The sequence below is a fragment of the Vipera ursinii genome (assembly GCF_947247035.1).
Source record: "Vipera ursinii genome assembly, chromosome: 2".
In the NCBI taxonomy this organism is placed as follows: domain Eukaryota; kingdom Metazoa; phylum Chordata; class Lepidosauria; order Squamata; family Viperidae; genus Vipera; species Vipera ursinii.
The window spans coordinates 265,267,970-265,294,329 of record NC_139513.1 but is presented as its reverse complement, the minus strand read 5'-3'; the positions used below and the strand labels follow the sequence as shown (position 1 = coordinate 265,294,329).

Genomic DNA, 26,360 nt, shown 5'->3' with positions numbered 1-26,360 from the left:
ATCTTAATTTAGTGGATCTTGATGTGAAAAGTTGATACCACTTAAGAAGATCCTGAGTGTTTATATCTCTTTGTAACTCACTTAAATTTTTTTTCCATCTTACAGACCAGGATATAGTGCGTTACATAACATAAAATGTAACATAAAACAACTAAACATAAAACAAAACTAATAAAACTTACATAAACTTTATTCTAAAAATTGTATTCTTTTTTCTGATAGAAATAGCTCAGCTAACTAACTATGACAGTGGAGCAGCAGCAACTCCAGAAACAGATGAACCGGTCAGTGTAAATACTCTTACTATTAAATAAATAGTTTCTTGGCTGAATTCACTTATAATGTAAATTATTTTTTAAGTTATGGGAACAATCATAACGAACTAGCTCATCCTTAATGATAAGCAGCATATGTCATTGCTAAGTGAAAAACAAGCTATATTTTAGTTTAATATTATTTGGGAAATGGCTGTTTTTTATATTCATCTGTCATACAAAATAAATTAGACAAGAATATCAATCTGAATCTGGGTCTGTGTGTTCTTTAAACAACTGAAAAATTATTGTTGTCTTATCCATACTGCCACATACTGCATAATATAAACAGACATAAAAACTCTAATGCTGTAAAACAAAAAATAAGTTTAGAGTAAAAATTAAGTATTACTTCTTAATGATGATACTTCATTTCTCACCTAACACTGATTATAATTGTTTTATTATGGTTAAACCTGATGGTGTCAAATGTTTTGTAAGTAATATCTAAAACATAGTATGCAAATAATTAAAACAATGGAAATATAATTGATAAAATAATGGCTTCTAATATATTGCTGGGTGTTACAGAAAAGACAATGTTTATCTGTATCTGAAGATCTGCTAAATATAATGGATTGGTTAAAAGTACAGAGGACCTGTGGTGGTGCTTTTGATGAGAATGGAAAAAGATTCTTCACAATCTATGGGATTTTCATGTAGACTTGCCAATATTTAGAGAGGCTAAGAGGTTTTTAATCCCAGGATCATGCCTTTATCAATTGCAGCATGATTTCAAGAAAAAGCACCATTTGACAAGCAGTTGCCAACAAATGTTCATGCCATCTATTGAACTTTGTCTGAAACTCTGTACAACCCCATTGCTGGTGTCTTGTGTAATAATTTTCCTCTATTTATTTTGAAGAATTCTAATGTATCACTTAAACTTAAGAGGAAGCCTCGTGAAACTGATTTTGAAACAATTAAATTGATTAGCAATGGAGCATATGGGTGAGTAAAAATAAACAAAATTCTCTGAGTTTTGTTTCACAATTTTCTGTAACTTGGTATATTTTTCTTAATGTGCACAAAAATTGTATTTCTTTTGGAGGAATGCTAAAAATATCGCTGTGGGGAAATGTCAGAAGAAATGTACTGAAGCCTATATGAAGTTTAAAATGAAATGCATTTGTCATTTCTTTCTCATGAAAATGGATGATTCCAGGGAGAGGGAAAGAGGGAATAGATGGCCACGGTGGCTTTATAGCATTCTTCAGTGATCCTGAAGAGAAAACCCCATGAAGTAATTGAGAGGTGAGCTAGTGGCTGTGTGAAGCATAAATAGTGTGTGGCTGACATAGTCATAAGTCTGAAGGGGATACCCTACTTCATACTTCAGCTGTCATGGAGGTATAGGAGAAATGAGAAAGAAGCTTGGTGGAATAGAGAATGGGAAAGAGAGAAATTTGCTGGTAGAGCTCAGAAGTCGGAGAATAGGAATTGAGGGAAATGAAGAGAGACATTGTTTTAAGAGATTGGTTGAGAATGAAAACATTTCTGGAATAGAAACTGACAGCAAAAATTTATTGTGGTGGCAAAGCAAATATGTTTTATGTGTCAATAAGTAAAAATAAGTACATCCTGAGAGCTGATTAAGCTAGATTCTTCCCGTGGTTTTCCATCAGGCCCTGGGATGTGTAGGAAAATTACAAAAACAACAACAACCGACGTTAGCGCCTAGGCTACAAAATTTCTCAGGCACCAAGAACTTACTTCTGAGTAATTCAGAAGTACTGAATTACTGCAAATGAACTGTTTTTAGCACCATTGATGAAATGTTAACTGGTGGAAATAAGTAATGGTCATTGTCCCTCCTATGACAAAAAATTGGGGGTTTATCAGACCAAATAAAAGAGACTTTAAGAACTGACACAGCAAGCAACTCTTTGTAAGGAAGGGAGTCAAAGGGAAAAGCAGTCAGAGAGTTGCAATTAGAAACAAGTTGCATAGAAACTATTTCCCACAGCTGGAACTCAGAAACAGTTTTCAGGACTTCACAGAAGAATCAAGCTGGGCATTTTCAGAGAAAAGAATGAAGACAGCAAGAACAGAAGAAAGGATGTTGGATCCCAGAAGGGCAAAGGAGATGCCGCTGTATCCTGACAGAAGATGAAACAGTCATGGTGGTAAATAAAACTACAAGGAATGAAATTAAATGCTTGTCAGCTTGCTTATAAGGTGTGCTGCCTGCTCAAATCAAAGATTAGTGACTGAATAAACTTTGAGTCATATTAAATATGTAATAATAAGTCATCCCTTCTAATCCACACGGGGCCGGAATACTGCAAAGGACTGAATATTTATGAAGGAAGCACAAAACCCTGGGGACATAGGTGGTGGTGTCATCCATCCTCTTATTCCTTGGAAGAGAAATCTTGAATGAACTCACCCCACTCTGCTTTAGTCAGGACCATTTAGCATATTGTGCCCAGTTTTGGGCACTACCATCTAAAGAGGACATTGAAAAACTAAAATGGGTTCAGTGGTAGGCTGCCAAGATGGTGAAGAGATATATACAGTGAAAAGAAGTTAGTAAAGATAGCCCTCAATTTACAACTCCTCTTGGGACCAAAGCTTCCATCACTAAGCAATGTGGTCATTAGGTGAATCATCATGTGACCATGCCCAATTTATGACCTTTTTTCTGGAGTCATTAAGTGAATCACATGGTTGTTAAGTGAATCCAGCTTCCCCCTTCATTTTACTTGTTGGAAGCCTGCTGGGGAGGTTACAAATGGTGATTACATGACCCCGGGACACTGCTACCATCATACAAATATGCTTTGATTTCAATGATTGTGTGAGAAAAGTTACAATTTCAATTCTTGATGAAATAATGCAATTATAATTTGATTGATATAATGGAGATGAATGGGGCTTGATACCTTGACTGAAGTATAGGATATACTTTGTTCAAAAAGACTAAAATCACTTAGAAAGGCCACTTAGTACTCTATATGAAAATGTATGCATTTGCTTGGAAGTCCAAATGAATGAACTTGGTAATACTATATATAGTGTCTAGGTTAAAGTAGATGGGAAAACAAATAAAACCAGTATAATTGCTTTTATTGCATGGCCAGTTAAGAAGAAGATACTGATAATGATTTCCAAAAGTTAACGAGATTTTTCAAACAGGCATGAAGTAGTAATGATGAAGAACTTGCATTACCCCTACGTCTTTTGGGAGAGAAACTCTGCCAATCATCGTTTAAAGAATGTTTATCTTGTCTTACAGACAATGAGGAAAGGCACAATACATAAGATATTCCTGACAGAATATAACTGATAGACAAAAGTTAATTTGATTAGAAGTATTCCAGTATTTGAGGGGCTGCTACAAAGAAGAGGGTGTCAAACTATTCTCCAAAGCACCACAGGGAAAGACAAGAAACAGTGGTTGGAAACTGACCACAGAAAGAAGCAACCTGGAATTAAGGAGAAACTTCTTAACAGTGAGGACAGTTAAACAGTGGAACAGCTTGCCTTAATAAATTGTGTGCACTCCATCACTGGAGGTTTTTAAGAAGAGACTAGACAGTCACTTGTCTGAAATGGTATAGGTTCTCCTGCTCAAGCAGGGGGCTGGACCAGAAGACCTCCAAGGTCCCATTCAGCTTCTAGTCTAGTCTAGTCTAGTCTAGTCTAGTAAGTTGTAGAATTAAAATTAGGTGGAAGTGACAATGTAAATGCTGGATTGAGAATACTCAAATGTGTATTTTGTAGTTCAGTAACATTGATTTTAATAAACTCAGAGCAATAATCAATATGATTGCCTGGTAGGAAAGCCCTAATGGAAGAAAGGATTTGAAATGTATGATTGTTTCCCTCCAAGAAAGGAAATGGTATTGAATAGAATGGCATAAGATGTAGTCCTGGACCCTTTATTTGTCTTTTTTTTTTTTTACAATGGCTTAGATTAAGAATTGGAGATTTTTTTTATCAGACTTACAGAAGACACAAAATTCAGTTTCATCCTGGAAGAATGAAATACAAATCAAAATTTAAGAGTACAATTTTGCAAACAAAAATCACATTTACAAGTATGGGATAAAGATACTTGTGAAAAGTTGTTGCCATAGTAGTTGATTACTAGCGTTATATAACAACAGTCTCCAACCTTTGTGGTTTGGCAGCCCAGGGAGGAGAGGGGATGGTTCTGTGCGCACAGCTCCATTTGAGCACTCCAACCATTCACATAAATAGAGTATTTGAAATGTTTCCTGAAGGTGCTTCATAAAGAAAATATCTTGAAACATAAGCTGTAAATACTTACACAAAGTTCAATTTTTGAAGAGGTAAATATGGCTTTAATTTAATGAGAAATGGTGTTCTCTAAAATATATTATGAGGAAATACAAAAAGGTGAATATATGATTTGAATTTTTGATTAAGTTAGTGTCATTATAATTTGAATTTTAATTTGTTGTAATAATATTGGTTTGCCAGCACTGAATTACGGTATGTTTTTGAGTTTTCACCTGTTTGCTTTCTTTTTTTTCTGTATACTTTCTCTAATCTGAAAATTAAGAAATTAAAGTAACACTCTGTATATTAATTATGGTACTACATATAGCAGAGTAGGGAGGAATCAAGTTTTTTTAACTTCTTATGCTAAATCCTGAATATAATAACAGTTCTACCTATGAAACTCATGCCATTTGCAACCTAGTTGATAATCAATGTGTTAATTTTAATTTATTATTTAATTATTACTTAAACTATTAATTAATTTATTCTTAATCTGTTAATGCAGAACTGGCCCAGTGATTTTGAGTGTTAAATGATTACCTCAGCTATGAATTTTATGCTGATTTTTATATTGTTTTTACTACTGCATTGTTTGGTTGTTTTATATTGTTTTTTATTTATTTATAAGGCACCCAGAGCATATATATGACATAGGCAGCTGTATAAATTGGAATAATAAATAAGTGAATTTTTACTTATTTATACTTATAATCTTTCAATTTTCCTTTGAAACTTTGAATATTTTTAAGTACAATAACATTTTACCTAACAGTATACTATTACAATTGTAATATTGTGCCATATCGTTTTTATGAAAAATTTAATGAAATGAAACTTAAGGATAATTATCAAAATATTATGAGTACTTCTTTTATGTAGTTGATTAGATAAATTGGGATAGCAAGCTGCATTAAAAATATACATTTTATTATTTCTCAAATGTTGAACTTTTCCTACCAGATTGTACACCTATTTAGTATTACAGATTTTTAAATAGTAATTGATTTAATAATTCCCCATTCCTTTTCTTTCCAAGCGCTGTTTACCTGGTGCGTCATAAAGAAACAAGACAGAGATTTGCAATGAAGAAGATTAACAAACAGAATCTCATTCTTCGAAACCAGATTCAGCAGGCGTTTGTTGAGCGTGATATCCTGACATTTGCAGAAAATCCATTTGTAGTCAGCATGTATTGTTCCTTTGAAACTAAACGCCATTTATGCATGGTCATGGAATATGTGGAAGGTACAGTCTTTGTTTTATATTATGTGTCAAGTGCAATGTATTGTAATATTGAGAAACCATAAATGAATATTGAAAATTAGAAATGTCAAATGTTTTATACTTAAAGGCTGACTCTCCCCCATATGTCATAGTGTTCCTATAGCAATAACAGGGCTCGAAAAGGGAGACATAGTATCAAGTCTCTGTATGATCATGAGATTATCTAATGTCATCTTGTCTGGTCATAATCCCTATTTAATTTACCTCATGGGTTATTGACAATATAAATGAGAGTAGGAAGGCAAGACTCCAACCAAATTAATCCTGATTGGTACAAAATTATCCCCAAGTCATGATGCATGTTCATAGAGCAAAATGCTTTCTCCCCTATAGTATAATCAGCAAACTAGTGTACAAAATTTTCAATTTATCCCATTCAGTTTTTAATCTGAACTCTAAAAAAGAATTTCTATATGCCCACACTGAAGTTTATTCTGTTTTTGTTTGCTAACAAGGAAGTTTTCTTTTTAATACTGCCATCTGTTTGCTAGTCTGAATGTTGTGGTTGATTTCTCTGTGTGGCATAAAATATAGCAATATGCATTATGTTTTAGGTGGAGACTGTGCTACTTTGATGAAAAATATGGGTCCTTTGCCTGTAGATATGGCCAGGATGTATTTTGCTGAGACTGTTTTAGCATTGGAATATCTCCACAACTATGGAATAGTACACAGAGATTTGAAACCTGATAAGTATGTATGTAGCATGTAGTTAACAGAAAATATTTACAGAAAAACTAGGAGTGTATAATATGAAGCAAGAAGCAGAAATGTTTATTGTTATATAAATTCATAATTCATAATCTGATTGTATTATTTTTTAATTCTATAAAGGATGATTTCTGAAATAAATCCATAATTATGATGAATATTAGTATAGATATTTGAGATATTTATGTTCATAATGTGTTCATTGATTAATATTTCATAACTTCCATTTTTAAAATTTGTTTTGAGTACACCAATGGATTGTAAATTTGGTGCTATGATGTTTACTATTTAATTGTGAATAATTTAAATGAACTTTCTTTAAAAAATATGACTGCATACACAGTTTACAGATTTATAACTTTAGTTTCTTAAGGTGTTTAGTCTCCTCCCATTATCCCTTAATGAATCAAGATTGTCTATCTTGCGATTTGATGGATTTCACTAAGCTAGCACTTTGTTTTCAAAATTAAATATATTCTATGAAAAACCACCTTTCAAGTGTCATAGTCATTCCAACATATTTGCAGATAGGATGTGATTATAATAACAACTTGATATTAAATGGTGAACTGAAAACACTGTTCTGTTACAACAGTAACAGTAACAAAGTTACTAATAGTTATTACTTATTGTTATTCTTTTTTCCAGTTTACTAGTAACATCCATGGGACATATAAAGTTAACAGATTTTGGGCTGTCTAAGGTTGGTCTCATGAGTATGACCACCAATCTTTATGAGGGTCATATTGAGAAGGATGCTAGAGAATTTCTGGATAAACAGGTAAGCAATGTTTGTTTTCTTTCCAAAAGTTTTAACAAATTATTTTTAATTTCTATAATATTATTGCAAATTTCTACATAAGAGTTATCTTTATTTTTTGCACTGCAGATTGTTTCAAATTTGGTTTTTCACCATTATGGTCTATTAGTAAGATGAATGCTCTAAAGCAAGTGAGGTTGTGAAAGAGACAAATTGAACGTTGTTTTTATAAAGAATTCAGAGTCTCAGCAGAGTACTTGTGGAACTCATGATGCATTGTACAATCAAGGATGCTAAAAATCCTAGCTATGGCCCATTTCCCCTTAAGCATGCCTCATTACCATTTACCCACAATCTGTTCAGTCTTAAGATTTACTTAAGGTAAAATTGTTCAAGTTTTCAATTTAAAATAAGAATAATCCAAACATAATCAGAATAAATATATGTATAATATGTTTTGATTTCAAGTTGGCAGACAGTGTCTGTGAAATATTCACTTGCAAAAGTTAAGCTGGAAACTTTTATTAGAAAATGTGAAAAATTAACATGTTTTCTTAAAATTAAAAAAGGAAAAGAAAATTTGAAATTAATATGATAGAGACATTATTAAAGTTTACAGTTTTCTTTTTTACTGTTTCCTTATTTAGGTTTGTGGTACACCAGAATATATAGCTCCAGAAGTGATTCTAAGGCAAGGTTATGGCAAACCAGTGGACTGGTGGTCCATGGGAATTATCCTTTATGAGTTTCTTGTTGGGTGTGTGCCATTCTTTGGAGATACACCAGAGGAGCTATTTGGACAAGTTATCAGTGGTAATTTATCACAAGACAGAAGTGATTTTCCTTATATCGTTACACACTTTCCTTTGGGGATGGCTACCTGTGATGGAAAGTGCAGCTGGAGCAGAGTGTGTGTGTGTGGGGGGGGGATCTTGGCACTGTGATTTTGGTTTCCCAGGGAGACACAGCACATTCCAGATAGGGGCCCAAAATAGAAGACTGCTCAGCCTTGAACTGGATGGGGAAGTAGGAAGAAGTTCAGGGTAGCCACACCCTAAAATCTCCCAAAGTATATCTATTAAGTTAGAAGGTTATGGCTTTAGTCTGGCAAGATTCTACTAGGCATAGGCAAATAAGGAACTTGATTAAATTTCAACATGTTGTCTTTGGGTGTGACACTACCTGACCAGTCTTAATTCCTCAGTCAGGGTTTTATTGCTTATGAAAGGCTATAATATTATATTAGTTATAATTTACAAAAGAAAAAAAGGAATTGTCCATCTCACCCATCAGGCAAGAATGATAAGTCTGAAAATTTTAAACTTCCGAAAAAAATAGAATAAATTCATTAAGAAATATTATATATTGTTTGTAGAGTGCTTAATTTGTTTTTATAATTTGAATCACTTCCATGCTTTCCCATTCTGTAAAGTGCTAGAAGGACCATTTCTCTTGATACACATCCCAGCTCTAAAGTCATCTGAGTAAATGTGTTCGCTTTTCAGTAATTACAATAACAGCGATCACAATTACATTAGCAAATACTAGTAAAGTTGTGAGACTATGTATTAAATATACATTTAGAACAATTTCTGTTTGCATGTTCTCAGTATAGAGCAATTGCGATTAAAGAACCTGGGAAAGGAATGGAAAAGGAAAAATAATTTGCTACAGAGTGCCAGAGAAGAATAAGATCATAAAGAAATTAAAAGTTAAGATATCATTAATCATATCTAGAGCAATTACATTATAGAAATGAGTGACTATATATATTTTGAAAGGAGCGGAGAAAGCAATAAAATAAATGACAGGTGCTTTAAACAGAAAGAAAGTATTTAGATTAATGCTTCAAACTAGCATAGTCTAATCAGACCTTAAATATCTGTATTTTAAAAAGTTCACATTTATTTCATTTGCATAAAATGGAAAATGCCTAATAGCATAATGCAATAAATTAGAAGAGGTGTAATAAAAGCCTGAAACAATAGTTTCCCAAATAATAAATAATGGGGAAAGGAAGAATTCAAATGCAGTTCACAGATTGTTAATGATTTCACTGGTGGCTGTTACAGTATAATGTTATTTCTGTAGCAGCTGTTCTTTCATTTAAAATTCCATAACCTTTTAGATTGTAACCTGCAGGCTGAACCAAAGTATTGTTATGCAGCTTGTGGCAAAACTAAATACTAATGGAACAACATCTATCACTATTCTAGTTGGTGTTCTTTCATGTTTTCCAGTTGCGTAGAAATAGACACCTGTTGTTTATGTTAAGCAATCTATGTTTACTCATTTCCCAATATATTTTACAAAGTATGCTGATAAGGTCTACTAATAAAATGAGGTGGTAATGGTAAAGGAAAAAATGCAATTGCGTTTTTAAAAGGGCTTTTAAAAAATAATCTGGCATATTTTTAATAAAAGTGAAGGAAATACATGGTATGCCTACTGTTAATGAGCTTTTTATACAATATGGTAGTTGTTCATAATACAAGTAATAAATATTGTTTCTGGTATGGTGCAAAGCTATATGAAATGTTTAATTAGTACATATAACAAATGTTTTAGCTTTGATCCCTTAGGGTATCAACACATATTTATATTTTTCAAATCAAATTTAAATGGCATTTTAAGAACTGAAAACTGGCAAACCTCAAAATAAGCTTTTATTTATTTGTGTGCTTGAACTCTTGGGTGTATTCTTAGTATATTATATAGTATAATATAAGTATAATATAAGTATAATAAATAATAACATTAGACAATACAAAAGTGTTTCAAACAGTTTTGGAGCTCAAAGTCTACACAGGATTAACAACCATGAACTGAAAATTAAGATGCCAGGACTTGTCCATATAGAATGCTACAACATTAAAAACAACAACAGAAACAGATTTAGAAGTGGTATTTCTTTTTCCTAGATGAGATCAACTGGCCTGAAAAGGATGAAGCACCACCTCCAGATGCCCAGGATTTGATTGCTTTGCTTTTGAGACAGAACCCTTTGGAGAGATTAGGAACAGGTTAGAAAACTTTGCTTTTATTTTACTACAGGCTGGAAGCATTATTTCTTTGGCTGTGGGGTGTTTGAACTTTTTGTTTCTACTTAATAAATACCTGTGTCTAGTTGTAGTTTAAAAACATATTTCTTTGTTCTCTTTGTTTTGCTAACTTAAATAATAACTAAGCTGGCATTGAATCAAACCACATCTTGTAAATTTTTCTTATTTTCTAATCTATTCTTCCTATTTGTTTATTTATTTGTATCTTGCCTTATTTTTATAAATAGCTGAAGGCCACAAACATATCTAATATTCCTTCTTCCTCCTATTTCCCCCACAATAGGTCAATAAATGCTGGTCCTCACTATGTAAACAATTTGCTATCATGATAAAGATTTTAGAGGATTCAGAATTTATTAATGCCTGAGAGACTTGCAGAGAACCTGGAATGGTTTATCTAGATCGGGGTGTCAAACCGCAGGCCAGAGGCGTCATGTGGAAGCCGCGCCCACCACAACTCTGGCAAGTTGTGAGGCGCGTGAGGCGGCAAGTTTGACACCCCTGATCTAGATAATAGTACTTTACAACTACACTGTTAAAAAACTATTATGTTGTCATGACAGTTGGAACCCCAATTTTTTTTAAACAAGTTTTATTGATTTTTAATATTTACATGTACATGTATTTGTGAAACAATATGGTGGTTGGGTAATTAAAATAAGAAATAGCCATTTGTAAATAGGTCAGGTTACATCAACAGAGATGCCCTCTCTAATTCCCTTAGTGATTACATAGTCAAAATAAGCAAGTTAGTATATTTCTAGTTATAACCTAGTCAATCAACAAAATTCAAAATATATTTTCACTAATACATATCAATATCCTGTTTTTAAATTTTATCTAGGATATTCTAGAATAGCTTATAGTATATAGAAAAAAGCTTAATTTTAGGTAACCCACAATTCCCTATTTCAATAAAGAATAATTCTTTTGTCTACTATACTTACATTGTTCATTACAAAACATTTTTATGTTTTACCATTAAAGTCTAATTTTCATCTTAGCAAATCACCAGTTATTAGAACATCAATTATTAAAATACCATCTTTCGATATGTCATTCCAAATTCTATAATATAGTTCGGAGTTATATTACCTTTACAAATCTAAAAATTAAATGTAAAATCAGTGATATTTTTAGAGATTCCCCTTAATCCATAAAAAGATATTTTTATAGTCTATCTTTAGGAATCCCAAAAAAGAAACAAGTTCAGTCTTTTAAATCTAACTCTTGCCTTCCTTTTGTGCCAATCATACTTCGCTCTTGGTATTTTTAAATTCTCAAATGTATCTTCCTTTCTTCCTAGACCCCTTATTTGAATCCAGGAAGCGTATCCAAATGTCAGTTTTGCAAGGAAAATGTACCCTGTGTAACCATTGTATTTTTGTTTTGGTAGTTCGGTTTTTGGTGTTTGATATAATATAACTGTCATTAAATCAGTCAAATCTTTTTGTTCTTCCAATTCTGTCTGGGTTAGGTAGAAAGAAGTAGCTGGTATTATGTTTGACATTTGATTAACTGAATTCTCAATATAGTGTATTTGAAGGCCTTTAGTGTCTTCACTCTTGGTGTTGCTTTCTTCAGGTGCTGTTGCTTTTTGGCTTGTAAGTTTTGTAGTTGCTATTAAAGTTTGGACTTTAAGGTTTTCTGTAGGTTGCTTTTGTTGTTCTTTGAAATCTCCTATTTTAGTGTTAGTTTCCACTTCTTCTATTTGGTTTTGGGTTATCTTTTCCTCATTTACAGTCAGAGTTTGATTTGGTGGCTTTAAATTGTCAGATTTTTCTTGCAGCTTGGCTTTACCGTATTTTCCGGCATATAAGACGACTGGGCATATAAGACGACCCCCTACATTTCCTGTTAAATTATAGGGTTTGGGCTATGCTCGCCGTATAAGACTACCCCTCTTCCAACGCACACCAAATAAAAATTTAAAAACATCAGATTTGATTTTAATATGGTAATTTTAATTCAGATGCTTATGACATGCAGGTGCTTAGTAGGAAAACTGTCACTTATAAACATAAGGGTGTTTGTCATCAAACATGTAAAACATAAAAGAGTGCAAGTGGATTAAACTATAATAATAATAATAGTAATATAATAAATAATAATAATAATAATAATAATAATAAGAAGAAGAAGAAGAAGAAGAAGAAGAAGAAGAAGAAGAAGAAGAAGAAGTAGTTGGAGGGGACCTTGGAGGTCATCTAGTCCAACCCCCTGCTAAGGCAGGAAACCCTATACCATTTCAGACAAATGGCTGTCCAGTCTCTTCTTAAAAACTTCCAGTGTTGGAGCATTCACCACTTCTGGAGGCAGGTTGTTCCACTGATTAATTGTTCTAACTGTCAGGAAGTTTCTCCTTAGTTCTAGGTTGCTTCTCTCCTTGACTAGTTTCCATCCATTGTTTCTTGTCCTGCTTTCAGGTGCTTTGGAGAATAGCTTGGCTCCCTCTGCTTTGTGGCAGCCCCTGAGATATTGGATCACTGCTATCATGTCACCCCTCACCCTTCTCTTTGTTAAACTACACATACCCAATTCCAGCAACCGTTCCCTATTTTCCTAATTCACTTTTTCACTTTTCCTAATTCACTCTAAAGCTTTCCCTGCGCAGAGCCTTAAGTAACACAAGCTGCCTGCAATTAGTGCAGGTTCGCATCCCACCAGGCTCAAGGTTGACTCAGCTTTCCATCCTTCCAAGGTAGGTAAAATGAGGACCCAGATTGTTGGGGGCAATAAGCTGACTTTGTAATAATGCTGCTTGGGGGGGTGAAAGCCCTAATAAACAGGCATATACACAGAATGAAGGCTATTGCTAAGCACATTGATTTGTGCTTTAAATTGTAAGCCACCCTGAGTCATCGGAGAAGGGCAGGATATAAATGGGATTTTTTAAAAAAAGACCAAATAGGAGATCCGCTCCAGGTTTTCCAGCCAGGCCGCCCAGTTCCTGAGTCAAATTGTCCTTAGAGCTAAGCCGCTGCTCTTTTCTGCTGCTTTCCCCACCTGCCTTTCAAGTTGGGATATACTACAGCTGCTCTTCAACTTTAGAAGAAAAGACGCCCAGACCCCAGCCTGTAAAAAATCACAGACTGCAGCTTCTTCTCCAATTGGTCCCGCTTTCCCTGCGCAGACTAAATGGGAGATCCGCTCCAGGTTTTCCAGCCAGCCCTGTCCCTAAATTTTCAGCACCCGGCGTATAAGATGACCCCTGACTTTTGAGAAGATTTTCATGGGTTAAAAAGTAGTCTTATACGCCGGAAAATACGGTAATTTGCTCTGTCATTGCAAAGATCGTATCCAGCCTCTCCTGTTCAACATCTATATGAAGCCGCTGGGTGAGATCATTCGTGGTTTTGGAGTTGGGTATCATCAGTATGCTGATGATACCCAGCTTTTTATTTTGACCCCAAACCACCCCAGTGATGCCCTCGACGTGATGTTCCGTTGCCTGGAGGCGGTCCGGGTCTGGATGGGGAGGAACAGGCTTCGACTCAACCCTGAGAAGACTGAGTGGCTGTTTATGCCGGCATCCCGGGAAATTCAGATTACTCCATCTCTTGCCATGGGGGGTGAGTTATTACCCCCCCGTAGATAGGGCGCGCAACTTGGGGTCCTCCTAGACTCACAGCTCTCTTTAGAAGATCATATTGGAGCTATGTTTTTCTATTGTGGTGACTTACATGACGTTTAGAGCGCATTTTATGGCCAATTCGTGCAAAACTCCACGTAATCCCAAAGGGTTCACATACTTTTTCTTGCAACTGTACATTAATAGGTATTAATTTTAAAAAGTTACAGTCACAAATTAACTTGTTCTTAAAGGAAAAGTTGGATAATTTTGAGTAAAATAGCCTAAAGACAGAGTTGGAATTTTTAAGCAAATGTTATTCCTCAGGGTACCGCTGGTCAAGGATTGCCGACGGGCAATCCCCAGGGGGAGGGCGTTCTCTGTGGGTGCGCCTGCCCTATGGAATCAACTGCCAACGGAACTCTGGACTGCCCCCGATCTTCGTTCATTTCGCTGGGACCTAAAAACCTGGCTCTTTGAGCTATCTGGTCTGGACTGAGGGGTTTTAATGTTTTTAAATTGTGATTTTAATTTTTTGGGGGGCTAGACTTAATTTTATTTTATTTTAATTTTATATTGTATTGTTTTTAAATTTTGCCTTGTAAACCGCCCTGAGTCATTCGGGAGTAGGGCGGTATATAAACCGAATAAATAAATACTGGAAGAAAAATGTAACTTGGTTTGATTGGAATGAATCCAGAAACTTAAAGAACTTTCTCATAGGCAATCAGTGGAAAGCATGGCACTAAAATATATTTTAGTTAAATCCTTTATGCACTAATCTCTTATAATAGGATCTGCTCTAACTAAGGAGGATTATTCCAGATTTTTCAAATATAAAAAAGTATTTATGTTGATGTTGAAATATTAATAACTGAGAATAAATTTTCATTTAATCTTTTCCATATATTTCTGTACTTTTTAAAAACTACTGCTATTCCATGCAGAATAAAAAGCCTTATTTCTGTTTCCATTCAACATTTTAATTAATATGCAAGAACTGTTTTTCAACAGTATAAGAGTCATGACCTCTTTAGATAATTTTCAGAATAATTGAAACATGTAACAATATTTTGTCTATTAGACACATATACACATCATAGTCATGTATGACTAAAATAAATTTATTGTCATATTTCATACTTTGATATTTAACTCTTAAGAATAGCTTGAGCAGTTTTGGTATTTATAGGAGCAATCAAATTTGCAGATTTTTCTTTTTTCTTTTAATTAGTTTTCCAATGTTACAATAGTATCTTTAAAAAACAACGTGGTGTCTGGTTACAATAATTCCATTTCAGACAAATACATACTATTACAAATCTACAAATTGTTGTAACCAATACTTCCTCTTTCTTGTTTCCTTTAATACAAATTATCTCTTATCTAAATTAACATACTTCTCATTGCTATCCATCAGTCAGCCAGATGTTCAGACTGGATTTGGCATTTTTGTCTACCTATCGAGTCCTTACCAAGGACCTGGGATAGGCAGATGTGGATGTTTGATGGTATTATAGATATTCTCGCAGGATGGAAGCAGTTCCTAGTAAGGCCGGCTTTTGCAATTGACTAATGGCGAATTATTATTATTATTATTATTATTATTATTATTATTATTATTATTAGTATTATTATTGCAGTAAATTTAATTAGTGATCAAACTACAGATGATTTTCAAGGACAAAAAATATTTTCATTCTTTTTCAGTAGGGAGGATTTCTTATATATGAGGGATTGAACAACTATCACTGTTTCTGTCTAAGCTACAGTAGCAACCATCATTCATTATTGACAATGCTGCTTTGGAATTCTGGGAATTGTAGTTTGCTGCAGCTGGAAGTAATAGAAGAGGAGGGAGGTGTCATTTCTTTTCAGTGGAAGGTGGAATTTTTTATGCTTCAAAGTTCTGCTTCATTAACCATGATTGTAGAATTGATTGCAAATATGTCGATGGAAAAAATATTTAGTTTCTATAAATATTTAGACTACTCTGAGTAATTACTGTATCCCTGAAAATCACAAATAAATAAAATGAATATTATTTACAATCCAACAGTACATTTCCAAATGCTTTACATGCTGACAAAGGTGGTTTACATATCAAATTTGAGTATTGTGGGAAAACAAAATTTAGGCAAAAAATGCAAGTAGAATCTTGAAAAATATTTTTTAAAAACCTACAAGGAATCCAGTGTTTTAATAAGTATTTGCTTTCTGCTGATTTATAAATAAGCTTTCTTCCATTGATATTATGTTTGAGTTTTGGGTCTAATATAAAATTATTGTATACTGCTTAATAACTTAAAAATACACTAGTGGTTAATGGACATATTGTCCTTTCTTTGATGTCCTTTTTCCAAAGGTAAATATTTCTCAATAGTTACAAAAATTAGTGGCATGATAAACCTGCAGCTCTTCTTTATCATTATATGTAAATCTGGAAGGTAATGCACTTTTCAAAAGTATAAACAATTTATTTGTATATATAATCTGCAATAGTTTTCTCTTGCTCCCCCAGGTGGTACTTACGAAGTGAAACAACACCAGTTCTTTCAAAACTTAGATTGGAATAGTTTGCTGAGACAGAAAGCAGAATTTATTCCTCAGCTGGAATCTGAAGATGACACAAGCTACTTTGACAGTATGTCTACTTTGATAGAGATATACAAATATCCATATATTAAATTTTATGGCTGTAGTAGTTGATTTTGAAATGCATTTTTGTTGACATCTAAGGATTTTTGAGTAAAACTTATTCAATTAATTTGAGTCATGGTAATATACATACATATCCATGTTGTTTTATAGCTCGTTCTGAGAAGTATCACCATATGGAGACAGAAGAAGAAGAAGAAGAAGATACAAATGATGAAGATTTTAATTTGGAGATAAGACAGTTTTCTTCATGTTCACATCGATTTTCAAAAGTTAGTATTTAAATATTTTGCATGCAAATATACCTAATACAAAAATGCAATTATGAATTATTGCAAAATAATTTTGCATATAAATTTAAGGTTTCAGTATGTTAATATGGGTGAGCAACTCATGGCTCACAAGCCATTTGTCATCCTTTGTAGCCACCTGTGCATATCCTCACAGGACAATAAAATTCTGTTCCCAACAGCTCAAGGAATCATTAGGATGCCAAAATGATTACTATGAAGTGCATTTTTCTCATACTGAATGAAGCTGTTGAGGGGGAGGGTTTAAAATAAAGTTTACAGTGAGTTTGCAATTGATACGCAATTGCAATAAACTTGATATTCTACTATAGTACCTTCTTGGATTATTGTGAATAAATTCATTCAGAGGGGACTGCCCTGCTTCCAAATTCTTTTTGCCCACAAGATTCAATTATTAGGGTTATAAATGTGTGTTTCTCTAATCCAAACATTACTGTATGCTTTTTAAATTTTTCCTCTAAAAGATTTCCAGTTATTTTTCAATTGGGATTGTCAGCTTATATGTTACATTAAAGTTGGGAAAAATTCTAAAGTGATTTATCTTGATCTGATTTTTTTTACACCTCAAAAATCTGGTATTTTAATAAGGGTATGTAGACTTTTTATATCCATTGTATGCTCTTCTTGTATTCAAGGTGGTTGCAGGTGGGGGAGGAAAGGGAAAGGAAAGCCAGGGGGAAATCATCAGGCAAGTTGGTACACAGGCATGCAAGAAAGAGAGGATGGAGGAAATAGCAGGAGCTTTGCATTACTCACCTGTGTGGGGGTTTTTCTTTGCCAAAAGCAACAGCCTTATTGGAGCAGTGGGCTAATGCCTCCTTAAGTAACACCAGCTGCCTGCAATTAGTGCAGGTTCGCATCCCACCAGGCTCAAGGTTGACTCAGCCTTCCATCCTTCCGAGGTAGGTAAAATGAGGACCCAGATTGTTGGGGGCAATAAGCTGACTTTGTAATAATGCCGCTTGGGTGTGTGTGTGTGAAAGCCCTAATAAGCAGGCATATACATAGAATGAAGGCTACTGCTAAGCTTGTAAGCCACCCTGAGTCTTCGGAGAAGGGCGGGATATAAATGGAATTAAAATAAAATAAATAAAAATAAAACCAGAAACAACCAAAGCAATCTGGATTTCACCTCGACCATAATGTGAGCTACTTAGAACAGACATGTCAAACACAAGGCCCAGGGGCCAGATCTGGCCCGCGAAGTGGTTTCATGCGGCCCGCGAAGCCATCCTGGAAACAGTGAGGGAACGGCCCCCACTGCCTTGGCCCTGGCCCAGAGACCCTCCTCCTGCCAGAGACCCTCAGATCTGTCCCATTCCTGCCCAGGCCCCCATAGGCACCCTTGATGCGAACGATGTAGAGCTGGCCACGCCCACCCAGTAGGCCATATGCACTTTAGCCACGCCCACCCAGTAGGCCACACCCACCCGGCCCCCTGAGGGCAATCACAATGCTGATGCGGCCCTCAATGGAATTGAGTTTGACAGCCCTGACTTAGAATGATCCAGACAAACCCCATGATATATTTTTTCCTTGTATAAAAGTAAACACAGTTTTTACACATCTAGCTGAAGTATTTGAATCGTAATACATACTTTTCTGAAGTTCTGTTTCATACAGTAATTGTTAACTTTTCATTATTTTGTCCTCATCCCCAACCCTTGCACAAAGGTTTTTAGTAGTATAGATCGAGTCACCATTCAAACTGAAGAAAAGGAGAATACAACAGAAGGAACAACAAATGTGACGCTAACATCTTCAGAATCTTCGTGCTGGAGCTCAGAATATTCTGATATGTAAGTAATATTAATATTTGATCACTACGCAATATTTGTGAATGTATGTATATTTAGTGTGTGTTGACATTTGTTATCATTTTAAATATAGGCAGCAGATATCTACATCAGTTTCTTCGGATACTGAAAGCGTTAAGCAACGCCACAGTTCAGGGTTACTTCCAAAATTAGCTATATCAGCTGAAGGAGATTCAGAAGAATTACCGTGTCCTGTTGGATCTCATAAAGTTCAAGAAAAGACTGTGTCTGTAAATGAAGAAACTGTTCAAGATGAAGTGGAGGTGGAGGTAACAACTCCAGCAAGCACAATTAGTAATTCCACACTCTCAGGTATGATCCATATAGAAATGGCTTTTCTTAGGTCTACCTATTGAGCAGGCTATAATAACAATTTGTCTTGATTTTTTTCAGCTGCTCAATGGTGTGAAATGGGTAACTCAGATTAGCACAATGGATCATTTTCTTTAGATCACAACGTATGGGGATGAACACAACTTTTATTTCTTGCCCCTTTTGTTGCAACCCCCCCCTGGTTTAGTTATAAGGAGAAAGTTCTGTCAGTACTTATGTGAACTTTTTAAAAGGAGATTTGTAACAGTAGGAAAATCTATTAAAACAACAAAGAACTACTGTTCTCCTTACCCTTTCCTCAACATCTACTTTTAATGAAGAATAAAAAAAATCTAAAGTGATTCATTGTGACAAGATCATGATCTCATCTTCAGAGATATAAAGATTTATAACACTCTTGTAAGCATCAATAGACCAAGAAACAATCCTTTAATACTAATAGAATATATATATGTGTGTGTGTGTGTGTGTGTGTGTGTGTGTGTGTGTGTGTATATACACATACACACACACACACATATATATATGTCGATCAGAAGGTCGGCAGTTTGGTGGGTTGAATCCCGAGTGCCGTGTAGCAGAGTGAGCGCCTGTTACTCGTCCCAGCTTCTGCCAACCTAGCAGTTCGAAAGCACGTAAAAATGCAAGTAGAAAAATAGGGACCACTACGGTGGGAAGGTAACAGCGTTCCGTGCGCCTTTGGCATCGAGTCATGCCGGCCACATGACCACGGAGACGTCCTCGGACAAGCACTGGCTCTTCGGCTTTGAAACGGAGATGAGCACCGGCCCCTAGAGTTGGAAACGACTAGCACGCATGTGCGGGGGAACCTTTACCTTTACCTTATATATGTATATATGTATGTATGTATGTATATATGTATGTATGTATGTGTATGTATGTATGTAGCCTATGGTTGAACTGTGGAATACTTGGTGTTTTCTGAGCTTGATTGTTTGCTTCCAGATTTGTCATTACCAGACTAAATAATGTCTTCAGTGCTAGCCCTGAAGGCTGAAGACCTGATCTAGCACTGAAGATAATACTTAGACTGGTAATAAAATGTCTACAGCAAACAGCCAGGCTCAGAGAGCACGAAGGACTCCATAAACTTTGGATTAGATATCTACAGTACATATAGTTTAATAAGTACAGTATTCAAGCCAGCTATATATCTACTTGTTACATTACCTAGTCCTTATTTGTCTAGCTTATTGATTAAAATATCATGGAGGGTACTACCATAAATGCTTTGCTGAAATCAAGATATAACTATACAGTACCATTCCTATAATCTGTTAATAAAGTTATTTAAAAGAAATTGTATATGAGTAATTTGGTAAGACCTATTCTTGAGAAATTCATATTAACCTCTTTAAAGTCCAAGGCACATGTTTGACTCAGCTTAGTTTAATTTAAAGTCAGAAGCTTCAGGATTTAAGTGACCGCTTTTCTCCAATGTTTCTACTACTGCTGCTTTCTCAGCTAAGTTTTCTGTATTGTTTACTAACAAGTGACACTCTTTGCCTAAAATGGTATTTTATGAGCATACAGAAATAATCAGATTTGGTCTGATAATCTTCCCTCTTTTATATGAGCTCTAACCTTTTCTCTTTTGGTTTTATGCTGTAAATGTTTATGGAGATTTTCAATCATTTGGTCATAGAGGTCCCAAAGGTGCTTTTTCCAAAAGGCAAGTGGACTTTCTTGTTTTTTTCCTCTGAAAATATTTATCTTCTTATCCAAAAAGCTTCTTGATAAGAAGATAAATATTTTCAAAGAAACCCTCCCCCCCCCAAAAAAAAGTCCAGTTATCTTTTAGAAAAACCACTTTGGATATGTTTTGTGTTGTATTTTAAATATTGTAGCTGAAAGCAAGCTAATCCAACAACTTTAAGCAAGGTTGTGAAAATTAAACGTATTATTAAAATAAGGGAAAATGGGAAATTTAGTGCAAGGAAGGACAAAGAAACTAATATCAATGCTTGGTCCTCATCCCAAAATGATGATTAATAACTGTGCAGGTGCTTGTTCTAGAATTTTATTGCATGAGGTTGTACCAGAAAAATAAATCCTCATCTTATTGTTTGAGTTCCTCCCAAATCTTTATTCAATGTGTTCATTCTTTTATTTTGTGCAGCTGGTAGCTTTTCAGAGCACTTGGATCAGATAAATGGAAGAAATGAAAGTATGGATAGCACAGATAGTTTCTCAAAACCATCTAGTGAACAAGCATCTCAAATGGCTCGTCAGCGATTAGAAACTACAGAAAAAAAGAAAATATCTGGAAAGGTTACAAAGTCTCTCTCGGCCAGTGCTCTGTCCCTTATGATTCCAGGAGGTAGATACTGTTTATAATGATGAAACTGATGCCTATGTGATTCTTTTTCTCTTTAAGCGATGCATCTTCAACTGAACCTTTCTTGTGTTAAAATGAGTCACATTTTTTAAAGGTTTTGCATGTTGTGTACACTGAATCGTTAATACTCCCTATGCAACTTATTGTTATCTTCTTCTAAAAGAAGTTGCATTATCTGGTGAATATTTGCTATCAGCAAAAGGAATTTTGATTTAAACAATGGGCTGGATCTGATCCAGAAGAGTGAAGCGGCTAGACAATGGCTTGGAATACTAAGGATTGATCCATTCAAAGCCGCCTTGCCTTTTATCTTCTAGACGTGTTATCCAGATCAGCGAAACTGCTGCCTGTCCCAGTGCAGATACACGCTTGGATCAGATAAATGGATGAAATGAAACTATGGATAGCGCAGATAATTTCTGAAGGCTGTCTAGTGAACACATGCAACAAGAAAGGAGAACAAAAAAAAAAAAGAAAACACATTCATCACATTACATTGTTACACAGAACTGCACTAGTCCTATAAGACTTGGCTATGAGGAGTTAGAATGAAACTTATCTATTCCATGTTTTCCCTACTTTGTCTTAACCATAAAATAATATTCTGCAAAACATGGGTATATTATATATTATAGTAAGGGCAGGAACATACTGAGATCTTAACCAAAAAGATCTTAACCATAAACATTATATAAAATACAAAAACCTGTAGGTTGGTAATTTTTCCCACCAAATAAAGAGAAATATTTTGGAATGTTTTGAACAGTGGCAGATACTTCTTAAAAAGCAAAGCTGTGAGTATGATAACATAGTGTATTAACATATATATGAAACTGAATATACTCCTAAATAGAGACCATTTTTTTCCAGATATATTTGGGGTGTCTCCTTTGGGAAGTCCAATGTCCCCGCATTCCATATCTTCAGATCCTTCATCTTCTAGAGATTCTTCTCCAAGCCGTGACTCATCAACTGCTCCTGCAAGTCCCCACCAGCCTGTCATAATTCATACTTCAGGCAAAAAGTATGGATTCACTATCCGAGCAATTAGAGTATATGTGGGTGATAGCGACATCTACACAGTTCATCACATTATTTGGGTAAAATTCACAATCTCTTATACTTGATTAATTTATTTGTAGGTTATGCTTAAATGAAACACAAAATTTAGTGTAGTATAATAATGGAAAAGTATTATAAGTTAGTATAATATGTAATCCAGCTATGTTCAATCATTTTGGTTTCAGATCCTCTTTACATTCTTAAAAATTATTGAGAGCCCCAAATGTCTATCAGTATTTAGTATATTAAAAATTAAAACTGAGAAACTTTAAAATATTTAAAATATTTGTAGATCTCCTGGAAGGATTTTGGGAAACTCCAGAATTCTCCAGACCACACTTTGAGTGTCACTGATTTAGTCTGAATTGGAAATATAGCTAATGTGCCTTAAGTAGCCTTAACCATTTAAAATAGAATATTTGAACTTAAAGGAGGAAAATGTATAGAGATTCTTACCTTCTTTAGGCTTATTAAAATGAAAAATAGTTTCAGAATAACATATCTTAATATATAGACCCTGGCAAGTTTTTATTCTTTACTGATCTTCAAGCTGATCATATCTGTTATTAAGGTACCATAATTTCTGTGGGCCAGTTCCAAGTTTGGGTTCTCTGATCTTTCAGTCAATGTCCCCTTTTCATTTTGTCTGCATCAAGATGACATTCAAAAGAAATATCTTCAGGAACGAAGTTTAGTTTTCTAGTAACTTGACTTACCAATTCAGCCAAAAATGTAAATGGCATTAAAATTAATATTTGTTCTGTCTTGTAATTTCTTGCTATGGCAGTATTTAATTAACAAAAGAACTTGAATCATATCCCTTATATGAATCCAATACTAATGGGGAAGAGGGGATCCAGGCCTTGTGCTGCTGCCTGAGTCCACCTTTTCTGATCACTTCAGCTATGACTCTTTCTCTCTTCCTCTCACTATCCACTTTTTCTTCACATATTGGTTCAATTGAATCCAGTTTTCATTCATATTTTTATATGAGCAAACTACCTCAACATTCTTCCTTAATACAGCTAATCCTCATTTAGCGATTGTCCCATTTAGCAACTGCTATAAAAGTGATAAAAAGTCATTTTTAATTATCCTTGCATTTATATCCTTCATAGATTTGTAAAGCAAAGCAAGTAAGTCCATAAGGACAATTGCAGTTTCACTTAGCAACCACTTCACTTAATGACAAAATTGCCAGTCTCAATTGTGATCACTAAATGAGGACTATCTGTAATGGTCACTCATTTCTGTATTCAATCCACATTAATTCCTCACCTATCTGTTCTTAACCAGATCTTTTCTTGTTTTATCCCACACACTTCTTTTTAAACCCATTCCCTATGTATTCATTTTCATGTTTCTCCCAGTATCTCAGAATTCCACTTGTATATAACAAAGCAGGCAGAAGTATCCAGTTATGCATAGCCATTGTTCTTTCCTTTTGCAAACACTCCTCATAACACACCATCCACTGCTGTGTCAGAATTTGTGTGTCATAAAATTTCTTCATCCATTTTTCCATCTTTATGGAAAAAGAACACAAATTCATCTATTTGCTACAGGTTTTCATCATTTATATATAATTTGCAGTTGTTCACTCCATTTTCCCTACCAAACATAACTTCCTGGGTCTTTGATACATTAATTTTTAGATGCATACTCTTGCATCATGCAGTATATCTAACATTTGCTGCAAATCTTTCAGGTTCTCAGCCAACAACATGGCATCATCTCCATCAAAAGGTACTCATGCATATCTCTCCAACCAACATTCCTCTAATTTCTGCACAAACACTCCTTTATCTGTAAATACATGAAACAACCAAGTTGTAATGAGATATCCTTGTCTTGCAAAATGCAACAGTAATTTTAAATGAAAAATGACTCCCCAACACCAATAGGAAATCTTGGATTTGTATATACTTGTAAAATTACTTTGTCTGCTTTACAACATTGAGTTGTGCTGTCACCAACTCAAACTGTTTAGAACTGCCCTTGGTTTCCCCAAATTTTCTCTCATGATAGATCAGAATGTGATGATTTAAAATGTAGAAATTTTAAAATGAAAATCGTGGCACGTGACAATCAGAAAAATTAACATTAATAATTAATCTTTAAAGAGCAGAACTGTTTACATTATGAAGGTGATGGAATAAGTTTTTGTGATTGATTCTGTGCCACTGGCATGTGGAAGAACAACAAAGTAATCCATTTTTTTCTTGATAAATCCAGAAGCTACTTTATTATACTTCTTCAACAAAGTAAAGACAAATATATTTGAGCTTATGCATTTTCTTTTACTTTCTAGAACATTGAAGAGGGAAGTCCAGCCTATCATGCTGGATTGAAGGCTGGTGATCTCATTACCCATATTAATGGAGAGCCAGTGCATGGCCTTGTTCACACTGAAGTCATAGAACTGTTATTAAAGGTACAGTAATCTGGCAGAAATCTGTCCCTCATGCTGTATGTTCTGTCATTCATTCTTTTTTTTTCTTTTCCAAATAGTGATTTTACTATAGATTACTCATTTTGTTATTTAAGCATATATACAGTATGTGTATATCTCTATCTCTATCTCTATCTCTATCTATCTATCTATCTATCTATCTATCTATCTATCTATCTATATCTATCTATCTATCTATCTATATATATATATATATATATATAGATAGATAGATATAGATATATATAATTATAGATATAGATATAGATATATAGATATAGATATAGATAGATATAGATATATAGATATAGATATATAGATATAGATATAATTCAACACGCACTAATTTTACAGCAATAATATAAATTGGTCCACAAACTCAGTGGACAACTTGTTTCCACTACGATATTTACACATTTCTAACTGTGAAGTAGGACTTTAGAGCTGGCAATTAATATGTTGAAGACAATATTAATTAATCTGTGTTAACATATTCTTATATTTTTATTGCAAATAATTTATTAAGTTGGAGTATTAATTAACATTGACTATGAATTTATAAAACTTCAGCAAGTCATAAAGGGGCTTGGAATGTAATAGTACATATGAATTAAAGGTGGGTTTTTTTAGTGTTTTGCTCAATTAGCATCAAAATCTGCCTGTCCATTAAATCCTGACAAAGTAGACAAGCTTTAATACTACTTTAAAGAAGACTCATTTGATAAGAGCCAAGTGGTCTGCATTCTTTGTCTCCACACTTCCTTCTGGAATAATATCCCTGCACACCCACTCTCCATGTGTGAGCCATGACAGGCTGTAAGCATGGGGCTGCTAGTGCTGGCGCACGGCTCGCCTCTCGCCTAGCGCCAGTGAGAAGACCACAGCTTGGCTAGTGCCGGTGAAAGGATCACGGCTCGTGGCTCGGCTAGCACCAGTGCAAGATTTGTCGCTCGGCTAACACCAGTGTAAGGGCACGTGAATAGCACACACATATGCGCATGTGCACTTGCCAGCCACTCATGCGGCATGGTGGCCAAAAAGCCATGGCCCGGTAGTAGGCGGCAGCCCATAGGTTGAGGATCTCTTATTTAAATGACATTCTGACTTGGGACATGTCTCAAATAAGATTAGATTTCATATGACCCAATGTTCCTGTTCATATGACACGCTAGACTCCGTGATCCAGTTAGTTAAGGAAGTCATCTGAATGTGGCTATTGTGTTTCTGTGCCTCCCCCACCCAATTTTGATTCAGTAAGCTTTGGAAGGGCCATAGGGGGTTAGGGACTACAGTTTGTTTCAGAAAAGTCCTGCTTTGATTTAGACTTAATTGGCCCCTTCACCTATTTCAATTCCTTTCAGTTTGTTTTTTGTTTAAATTGGATATATTTGTTTATATTTATCTCTTTTTAAAAG

The 26,360-nt window shown here is 34.7% G+C and overlaps 1 protein-coding gene across 3 annotated transcripts in view; it reads left to right on the top strand.

Annotated features, from left to right (window-relative positions):
• The window catches only part of MAST4 (microtubule associated serine/threonine kinase family member 4), a 101,353-nt gene that overhangs the window by 64,670 nt on the left and 10,323 nt on the right, over positions 1 to 26,360 (top strand). For all 3 annotated transcript variants that reach the window (XM_083353799.1, XM_083353801.1, XM_083353800.1), the window contains 14 exons: positions 223 to 284; positions 1,180 to 1,265; positions 5,602 to 5,810; positions 6,404 to 6,542; positions 7,209 to 7,341; positions 7,968 to 8,133; positions 10,242 to 10,343; positions 16,475 to 16,597; positions 16,765 to 16,883; positions 18,597 to 18,721; positions 18,813 to 19,051; positions 21,213 to 21,413; positions 22,302 to 22,531; positions 24,805 to 24,927. In XM_083353799.1, the coding sequence (XP_083209925.1) occupies positions 223 to 284; positions 1,180 to 1,265; positions 5,602 to 5,810; positions 6,404 to 6,542; positions 7,209 to 7,341; positions 7,968 to 8,133; positions 10,242 to 10,343; positions 16,475 to 16,597; positions 16,765 to 16,883; positions 18,597 to 18,721; positions 18,813 to 19,051; positions 21,213 to 21,413; positions 22,302 to 22,531; positions 24,805 to 24,927 (2,057 nt within the window). The remainder of the gene's footprint in view (positions 1 to 222; positions 285 to 1,179; positions 1,266 to 5,601; positions 5,811 to 6,403; positions 6,543 to 7,208; positions 7,342 to 7,967; positions 8,134 to 10,241; positions 10,344 to 16,474; positions 16,598 to 16,764; positions 16,884 to 18,596; positions 18,722 to 18,812; positions 19,052 to 21,212; positions 21,414 to 22,301; positions 22,532 to 24,804; positions 24,928 to 26,360) is intronic.